The sequence below is a fragment of the Sceloporus undulatus genome, chromosome 3 (assembly GCF_019175285.1).
Source record: "Sceloporus undulatus isolate JIND9_A2432 ecotype Alabama chromosome 3, SceUnd_v1.1, whole genome shotgun sequence".
Lineage (NCBI taxonomy): Eukaryota > Metazoa > Chordata > Lepidosauria > Squamata > Phrynosomatidae > Sceloporus > Sceloporus undulatus.
In genome coordinates, this window is record NC_056524.1 from 7,792,715 (window position 1) to 7,802,146 (window position 9,432).

Genomic DNA, 9,432 nt, shown 5'->3' on the forward strand with positions numbered 1-9,432 from the left:
CTTTATTATATGACAAGATTCACCGTATTAACCACTCTGACAGATGTGGCTTATTTTATATTGAAACCATGATTTAGGGAGAGAAATGTGCTGCACTTCAGGCTGAACATGCAACTGTGGCAAAATGAACACTTACCATCAGGGTCTCTCACTGAGTCTTCTGTCCGTACCCCAGCCATGTGGTATTGTGTGCTTATCGACTGTGCCAGCATGCCTTCCAGTCTCTCCAAGGTAGCCTGACCCTCAGCAGTTAAATGTGATAAGCCTTCTTCATATGTATAGAACGAGGGGATGTCACCCTGGCCTATTTCTGCAAACAACAATAAACAACCAAACAGCTTTTAGCAAGAGCTTGGAAATGTTACTTTTGGACTACAGCTTCCACATATACACACCAAGTACTGTTCTAAGCTCTTCTTTTAGCCTGATGACTGCTATGATATTGTCTGAACAAAACAGTAGGAGATTAAGAGTGAGTTTGATTCCAAATACTACACCAGTATTTATGATGGAAGTTTGAAAGGAATTCACATAAGCTGAATTCACATGACACTAAATTTTAAGTTTCCCCCTCAAAACAAGAGACTGCCTTTTAGTGTCAGACGTACTGATGAAACATAGGGCAATTCAACTAAGTTTTTTTTAAATCAAGTATCAAGTCAACTCTCTTGGTATAAAAGTTGACAAGCTTTAGACTCTCAGTTTAGCGATTTAAATAAGTATTCCAAGCTGCTCAAAAATGCTACAAAAGACTAGCTTAAGAGCTGCCTCATTGAGTCAGCTCACCTTGACTCAAACCCATCCGATTTAAACCCATCTTGTCCAGCGTTCAGTCTCCAAGAACAGCACTGAATGCAATAATCATATCTATTTGTCCCTGCATCCAGACACAGAAACATATTAATTTTTAATTACAAAAGTACCATCCAGATATCCATGGCTGTTATACTACCCTGCACACATTTAATCTCATATCAGGATTTTGAAAAGCCTGGTAAATACTTGGATGGGAGACCACCAAGGAACACCATCACTCAAACCCTGGTCAGCCTCTGCCATGAGCCAGAGTTTGCAGTAACAGGCTAGATGGACCGATGATTTGACTCAGCATAAGGCATATTTCTGTGGACTTTCTTATTTCTTTGTACTGGCAGACTCAGGCATTTCTCTTAACCTTTTGAGATGAACAGTCTGTGTCTGAATGGACACCACACAGACACACACAGCATAAGGTATGCCTTCATCCATTTAGACTATTGATATTCAAAAGTTTCTTCAACCAAGCACTGACTGGATATTTTTAAAAATAAACATCTGTTTTTTACTGCTGAACTGCTCCCAGTTGTTGCAAAATGAAAAGATTGCTAATCAGAGTTCTGTACAGACAACAGATAAGCTAATCTTAAGGGAGACTCACCAGCTGCCAGTTTGCTTCTAATCCAGATCCTGTGTGCTGGTAAATGACATTCAACGCCCTCAAGAGCTTGGGATCTCAATAGGGAGAGGACACTTCTAACTAAACTTGCCTGACGACTGAGATCTGATGAGGGGGCACCCTCCGTGTCCCACGAGTGTCGACAATACACAGTGGAAGGACATGGGAGAGGGTCTTCTTAGCAGCGGGACCCAACTGTGGAATGCCCCCCCCCCCCCCGAAGCCTCCCATATAGGGCTTACATTTCTCTCCCGCCTTATAGTGCTAGGTACTCTCTAAGTGGTTTACAATGTGTTAGCCAACTGCTCTCAACAAGCTGGGTACTCATTTTACCGACCTATGAAAGGGTGGAAGGCTGAGTCAACCTGGAGCCCTGCAGGATCTAACTCACAATGCCGTGGCTGTAGTACTGGCATTTAACCATGCGCTACCAGGGCTCCTTAACTGACCACAACATAGTTTTCTTTTCAGCAGCAAGTTGAAACAGGCCATTTTATTACATCCTTTGGGACCAAATTTACTTTTCAGATGCACACATACATGACTTGACCTGTTATAACCTTTAAAACTGTTTTAATTAATTTCTTAACTTATATATTTTAATCTTGTTGTGTTTTCAATCTTGAATTATTATAAATTGTTCACATTGTTTTACTAGGATGCTACCCTGAGATTTCATGATAATGTGTGTGTGCTTTCAAGTCACCTGTGGAAGTATGCTGACCCCATGAAATCCACAGGCTTTTCTTAGGCAAAAAATACTCACAGGTGGTTTTACCAGTTTCTTCCTCTGAAATATAGCCTATAACACCTAGGATTCACTGGTGGTTTCCCAACCAAGTACTAATCAGACTGACCCTGCTTAGCTTCCTAGATCAGCTGGGATCTGGTGCCTTCAGGGTATTTAAGCCACTTCATGATAAAGGCAACAAATGTTTTAATTAATAAACCAGTATGTACACCAGTGAATCAAGCAGAGTCTATGTTGAATAAACAACTACTGGCCCAAAGCAAGCATCATTTATTTTCATCTTTGGAAACATCACACACAGTTGCTACCTATTGTGGCTTCCTGAGAATCAAGGATAAACCGTTGACAATTTAGGAAAATTCACTGTAACAAAGTACCACTAACCATGGGCTTCCACATCATATTCCTCGCCATCATAATCATTGTCAGAGTCTTCATCTTCTGGGTCAGGATGCAGGGCTTGACATTCACACATGGCAGAGAACATGGCCTCCACTGGGGAAAACATAAAAATACACCATGAGTTCACTGGCCATTAAGTTAAATAACAAATGGGATGATCAAGATGGCCATTTATCCCAGGTCTTACACTAGTACTGTCACCAGTTCTCAGCAGCATTTTCCTAAGTGACTTCATCCAAAAGTACTGGACTACAATTCCCACATCCTGTCAGTGAGAGGATCTGCCATTCAGAAACCTCTGAAACGTGCTGATTTAGGGAAGGATAGCCTTGTGCAAAGGTTTCTCTCAGGTTTTTAAGTGAAGATGCAATGGGACAGAACATACAGAAGATGACACAGAACAAGTAGTATTATTGTCATTATCATCCCACCTTTCTTCCAAAATTGGCGCTCAAGGTGGTTACTGGTGACCTTCAAGTGGGTTGAACTACTCAGGTTTTGCTGAGCTGGACATCTTGTTGAGATGCTACCAAGGTAGGGGACCTCATTCAGGAAAGAGGGATTGTGATCAATACCTATGCCATGTTTAACTCTTTCTTCACAAATTCATGGCAGCAGATCTGAGCCCACTGCACCCCTCTGAACATGCAGCCAATGCTGCTTCCCAACCATCTATTCTTTCAAGCCATGGAAGAATACTGAGCATTCAGTCAGTACTTTGACAATGGAGTGACAGCGAGGGGCTTTATGAACACTGCCATCATAAAAGCGATGACCTCTGGGTCTGACATTGAAGAAGTGGGAAGCTCCTTGCCTCTCTTATCATGGCTGCAGTGGGCAATGATGGCACAATAGTCCCTAGTGCTCTGGAGGAGGGCACAAGGACTGTGATCTGGTGGAAGGGCTCTCCTTTTTCTCTCACCAGTGGGAGCAATATAATTCAGGAAGACATTGGAGAGGTCCTTCTCTGTTGTGGCACCCTTTGCTGTGGAACTGCCACTGCCACTGGTTTCTTTCCAATGTCAAATCAAAATATATATATTTTTAATTAAAGCCTCTAGGACACTGGTCCCCAAACCATGCCCTTTAAGAGATTTTGTACTTCAGCTCCCAGAAGCCTCAGCCATGTTGGCCAATAGTCTGGGATTCTGGGAGCTGACATCCAAAATCCCTTAAAGAGCACAGTTTGGGGACCACTGCTCTAAGACCTCATTTACTTAGTGCAAAATGCACATTTACAGTTTTACTTTTTTTAATCAGTTACAACTTGATAACTTGTTTAATTTGTTTTTAGTTCGCTTATTTTTTTATTGTCTTAAACCTTGAATTGTTATAAATTGTTTAAATTGACCCCCCCACACACACACACACTATACACTGCCATGAGATCCCATGATAAAGTGAGAGATGCAAATATTTTAATAAAAACAAAATCAATAGGTGACCTATCTATAAATCAAGCTAGGCACTGTCCATTGCCAATACAAGCCTATCACGACCATGAATCCATGCAACCAAAGTGTCACTGCAGCTCTGCAATCTTTGGTTCCCCAATGAAACTTTCTCAAAATTTAGATGCCTGGCACACATTTTGCAAGACAGTTTCTAAAATCAGAGCAGCTGAGCCAACAGCAGCTATGACAAGCAGAGGTTTATCACAGGCCAACTGGAGTCAGGCAACTACAACCACCACTGAGACATCTCAACAGATCCAAGCCAGTAACAACAAGAAAAAAGACAAGGAGATAAAACAAGACAAATGTAGGTAGATAGCAAGACTCAGACATAAATCTGATGATGCAACCCATGGACTCTTAGCTAAGCTTCCAATAAACAGCAGTATCCAGAGATGGGTTCACCTGTTATTTTACCTAAAAAATATTTGTTCAGTGTGCTTGGCATCCATAATGGCAGGGGTTATGTAAGAATCCTGGGGGACAAAAGAGCCAAGCTGGTCCCCTTATTTCACACACATAAAAGAAGGAGTTACCAGTGGCAAAGAGTTAATTTTTTTAAAGCACAATCACTGATCATGAGAGTCTCTATAGATACATTTCCAAGGAGAATCCAAATATCCAGCGCCCTATGTTGGTCCATAACAGCAAACTAACTCTAGCCCAGAATCATAGAATCGTAGAGTTGGAAGAGACCACAGGGACCATCCAGTCCAACGCCCTGCCATGCAGGAAATCCAATTCAAAGCATCCCTGACAGATGTCCATCCAGCCTCTGCTTAAAGACCTCCAAGGAAGGAGACTACACTACACTCCGAGGAAGGAGTTTGTTCCACTGTCGAACAGCCCTTACTGTCAGGAAATTCCTCCTAATGTTGAGCTGGAATCTCTTTTCCTGTACTTTCCATCTGTACTAAAAGCAGATCTTTTTGAAAGGCTAAAGGGTCTTATGTGCCCATTCAAGACTGAGCCAACCCCAAGTATAGTCTTACTTTACAATAATTTCCAAGAAAATCCACTCTACCCACAACTACTTTGCAGACTGCAGCTAAGCTTAGAAGGAGCAGGGAAGCCTGAGGGGGTGGCAGATGACGTTGTCTTCCCTGCTTATTAAAGCAGTCTTAGCACTTTGTCCCTGTGAGTCCCAGTTCCACTATGACATGAAAGCATGACTCCCTCCCTACTATTTTCACAAAGGGTAAATCCCTAACTTAAATAGATGTAATTCTAGTTTCTTTTAGAGTCAACTCAAGCTTGCCACATGTTTCGTTCTACTTACATGCTGATTTGTCACTAGGTACGAATCTAAACTCGGAAATGGGCTCAAACTCATTGTCGCTGTCTTCCTCATCCTCGTCGTCTTCCTCTTTTTCTCCCATGGGGGTGTCCTTGGATTCGTCAGCTAAGGAATCAAAATGCTGTTGTGATGTCAAGCTCTCCAATGATCTACATCAGGAATGGGGAAAGTACAACCCATGGTCTGCATATGGCCCCTGGATTGCACTTTTGAAGCCAGTCTCCAAAAGCACCCTCAATTTTTAAACGAGAAAAATCAGTTAAATGTTTAGGGGATTTTTACCCAGAAACCATGCAGAACCCCCCCTCACCCCCACACATACGAAAACAACAAACATCACTCTCATTCCACACACACAATCCCTCCAGAACTCCACTATTCCCGTTTATTTATTTTGCAGTTCTTCTCAAAATGGCAATGAGAAGTGATGTCATTTCTGGCTGCCATTTTGAGAGAGACTACAGATGAAAATGGAGGACTTTGGGCCACTTCATGATAAAGTGGGGGAACGGGCGCAGCCCAGAGTGAGAAATTGGGCTCACTCACCTCTGGTCTATGTGAACATTTCACACAATGACTGAGGTCCTCATTTGCTACATGGTTTTAACTGAGAAATGTTACCCTTCTGTACCAGAGGCATATGTGATCTGCTTCTGCTGGCCATGAGCAGGAGAACTATGCAATGACGTTAAGCCAATAAAACTGTTATTTAGCACCTCCTGGCTTGTAATAATTCTCAGGGCATTATCTGTGCCAAAGTAGGAGTATAAAACTTAATTTCTACATGAGAAATCATATTTACTACCCTTTGTGAAGATGTAAAAGCTGAAGGTGGGGGGGGGGTGCCCTCAGGGGGCAATTCTCTCCCCCATTTTTAAAGCCATGTTTAAAGAAAAAATGATTATGGACTATTTTCTTTCAGAAAGATGAATAAAATGTTTAACACAAAGTGTTTACATATTTATGATTCCCTACCTTCAAACTTGGCATTTACCATGACATACAAGTGCTCCCATGGGTAAGCATTCAGATCCCTGGAGATGGCATGCAAGCTTATGATGGGGTAGTCCAACGAGAATCCAAGGCCTGATGTCTCTATCCACGACAGACGGCTGGAGGGAAAAGAAAAACAAAGCCCAAATGATAACAGAAGTTTCAGGTGTAAACAAACATCTTGTAACCCAACTCAATCCTTTCTCTTTCTGGCATGAATCACACAATGGTCCACCTGCGTGCTAGAAGAGAGAGAGAGAGGAACAGATGGGTAAGAGATGCTAGGTCATCCAGTCTTCATTGTTTCCCAAGCCTTTGGCCTCCAGTTCCCATAAGCTCCAGCGAGCATGGTCAATGGCCAGGCATTTACAGGAACTGTAGTCCAAAACATCTGGAGAACATCAGGTTGGAGAAGGCTTGTCAAGAGCCATGTTAACCTGGAGGTGGAAGTGGATTTGTCAGGGCTTTGTGAAAAATGTCACTCTATTCCAAGGTTACCAAACCATTTGATGCAGAATGTTTATGTTTATCTGTTCACTGTCTACCACAGAATTTCCTCGCTTTGAAAAATACAGTGTCAGAAGCTGTGATAAAAATAGGTGGTGGTGGGACAGAATAGAAAAGGAGGTACTAATTACCAACTATGTTTGTACATAGTCTGAGTTGTTGACATCCAACCTACTGTCTGCCTCTGCAAACAAGTAAACACTTGTTGCCCAACTATAAACCACAATCTGAACCCATGAGTCCACCACTGGCTTATAAATTCTACTTTGTCTAAACCATACTTTGTCTTGACTTTCAAGGCTGCAACTGTGATTTTGTTTGCCATTCCCAAGGTACGCCTTCTAAAAGAGAAACCGACAAAAAAGACAGAAGTGGAAATAACCCATAAGCAGACCAGAAATGGGAAGGATAAGCTGCAGTTTATTTAAACATCTTCCATGTAATCTTCAGCATAAGCAATAAACCATGATTAATACAAACCATGACTTTTTGGGACATGCAAATATGATGATAGTTTTACATAGTGTTGACTATAGTGTTCTGGGAGGGCTGGAGCCAAATGGCGACTGAGGATAGACTTCTTTGCTCTTTCAGGATCGGCACATAATATTTCATTAACCAGGTTAAATGCATCCCAATCACTGGAACAACATAAACCTGGATGGCATATGCAAAGAGATCCTGTAGTGCCTTTGCAACCTGACACAGACTAACACAGTTACGTTTTTCAATGCTGTCCGTTGACACACAGTTGTGCCTCAGTCAAAGGCAAATAGCAAAGGTAAGAAAACAGTAAGAAAAACCATATGACTCAAAGGTAAGGCTTCCACAAATGTCCCTGGGACCTTCTAGGACCCACAGGATGCTGAAAACACAAGGATTATGGAATCCTAGAATAGCTCATTGATTCCCTTGAACAGGCTTAGGCATGAGAGCGCCCTTCGCATACCCACTGCCTCTAGGTATTTTGATACTCTGCTCTGGTGTTTGGCTTTTGTTGTCAGCTGCTGCAAAGTCGACTTCAACTTATGGCAGCCCCATGAATGAGAGACCTCCAAGTCCCTTGCCATCTATGCTCAGCTCAGGCCTTGCAGACTCAGGGCCATGGCCTCCTTGATTGAGTCCATCCACCTGGAATGTGATCTTCCTCTTTTCCTACTGCTTTCCACTTTGCTAAGCACTGTTGTCTTTTCTAGGGAGTCTTCTCATGGTATGTCCAAAGTACGACAGCCTCAGTTTAATCGTTTTGGCTTCTGGGAACGATTAGGCTTCATTTGCTGTAAGACCCACTGATTTGTCTTTTTAGCAGTTCATGGTATCTGTAAAACTCTTCTCCAACAACACATTTCACGGCCACATCCCTCGAAAAACCCACAAAAGCTGTGGATGCTGCCCACGAAGGCCCTCGACTTCACATACATTCTTGCCTCCTAGTCCTGCTCCAAGTGGAGGACACTCTGGGATTCCTCATGGATGAAGGTTGAAATGTAGGGCGTGTCCTGGAAAAGGAGGACACCTGGCCACCCTGCGCCATGAAGCTCACTGACGCTGGGGCCTTTCTAGGTGTTTTGTACCACAGCCCCCAAAATCCCATTCTCCGAAAGGGCAGAGGCTTCTGGGGCTGAAGTCCAAAACACCCAGAAAGGCCAGAGTTAGGGAATTACTGCTGTCACCCCTCAGAACAGAAGAAGCAGCCTTTGCAGGGCCAGACTGGTTTTCTCTCTTTCATAGAATCACAGAGTTGGAAGAGAGCCCAAGAAGGGCCCTGATCCATTCTGCCATGCAGGAACTCTCCGTCAAAGCATCCCCATTGACAGATGGCCACCCAGCCTCTGCTTAAAGACCTCTAAGGAAGGAGATTCCACTACACTCCGAGGAAGGAGTGTGTTCCACTCAGGAAGTTCCTCCTAATGTTCAGGTGGAATCTCTTTTCCTGCAGCTTGCATCCATTGCTCTGGGTCCTAGTCTCTGGAGCAGCAGAAAACAAGCTTGCTCCCTCCTCAGCGTGACACCCCTTCAAATATTTCAACAGGGCTATCATATCACCTCTTAACCCTCTCTTCTCCAGGCTAAACATCCCCAGCTCCCTGAGTCCTTCCTCACAGGGCTTCATGGTTTCCAGACCCTTCACCATTTTAGTCGCCCTCCTCTGGACTTATGGCTCCAGTTTCTCCACATCCTTTTTGAATCGTGGTGCCCAAAACTGGACACAGTACTCCAGGTGGGGCCTGGCCAGAGCAGAATAGAGTGGCACTATTGCTTCCCTTGATCTAGACTCTATGCTTCTATTGATGCAGCCTAGAATCGCATTGGCCTTTTCAGCTGCCGCATCGCACTGCTGACTCGTTCCATTTCCTTTTCCTCCCAAGGCGGCCCCCAAGACCAACCTCTCGGCCACGTAGAGGGTCCCGGTGCCCAGGGCTCTCCCTCCCAGCACGGCCTCCGTCTCTGGCTGCCGAAGCCGGACCCCTTCGCTCGGCTCCGGGAGGCGCTTCAGGAAACTCATGGCGACTGAAGCGGCTCCCTTCGCCGGCCGCCGCGCAGCCCTAGATGCACGACACACACACGCCGGAAACGCAACCCCTGCAGGAAC

At 44.0% G+C, this 9,432-nt stretch overlaps 1 protein-coding gene across 1 annotated transcript; it reads right to left on the minus strand.

Moving 5' to 3' along the window:
* Positions 1 to 50: 50 nt before the first annotated feature.
* CLNS1A (chloride nucleotide-sensitive channel 1A) lies at positions 51 to 9,432 on the minus strand. Its single transcript, XM_042456931.1, has 5 exons — positions 9,227 to 9,432; positions 6,315 to 6,451; positions 5,322 to 5,444; positions 2,571 to 2,681; positions 51 to 310 (listed from the first exon to the last, which is right to left on the minus strand). Exons 1-5 carry the CDS (start codon positions 9,343 to 9,345, stop codon positions 51 to 53), a joined length of 750 nt encoding a protein of 249 aa, XP_042312865.1. The 5' UTR covers positions 9,346 to 9,432.

Coding starts and splice junctions, on each gene's coding strand:
- CLNS1A (XM_042456931.1), bottom strand. CDS start 9,345: ATGAGTTTCCTGAAGCGCCTCCCGGAGCCGAGCGAAGGGGTCCGGCTT. Junction 6,452..9,226: donor ACCCTCTACGTGGCCGAGAG/GTTGGTCTTGGG, acceptor TTTTCCCTCCAG/CCGTCTGTCGTGGATAGAGA. Junction 311..2,570: donor ATATGATGTGGAAGCCCATG/GTTAGTGGTACT, acceptor TGTTGTTTGCAG/AAATAGGCCAGGGTGACATC.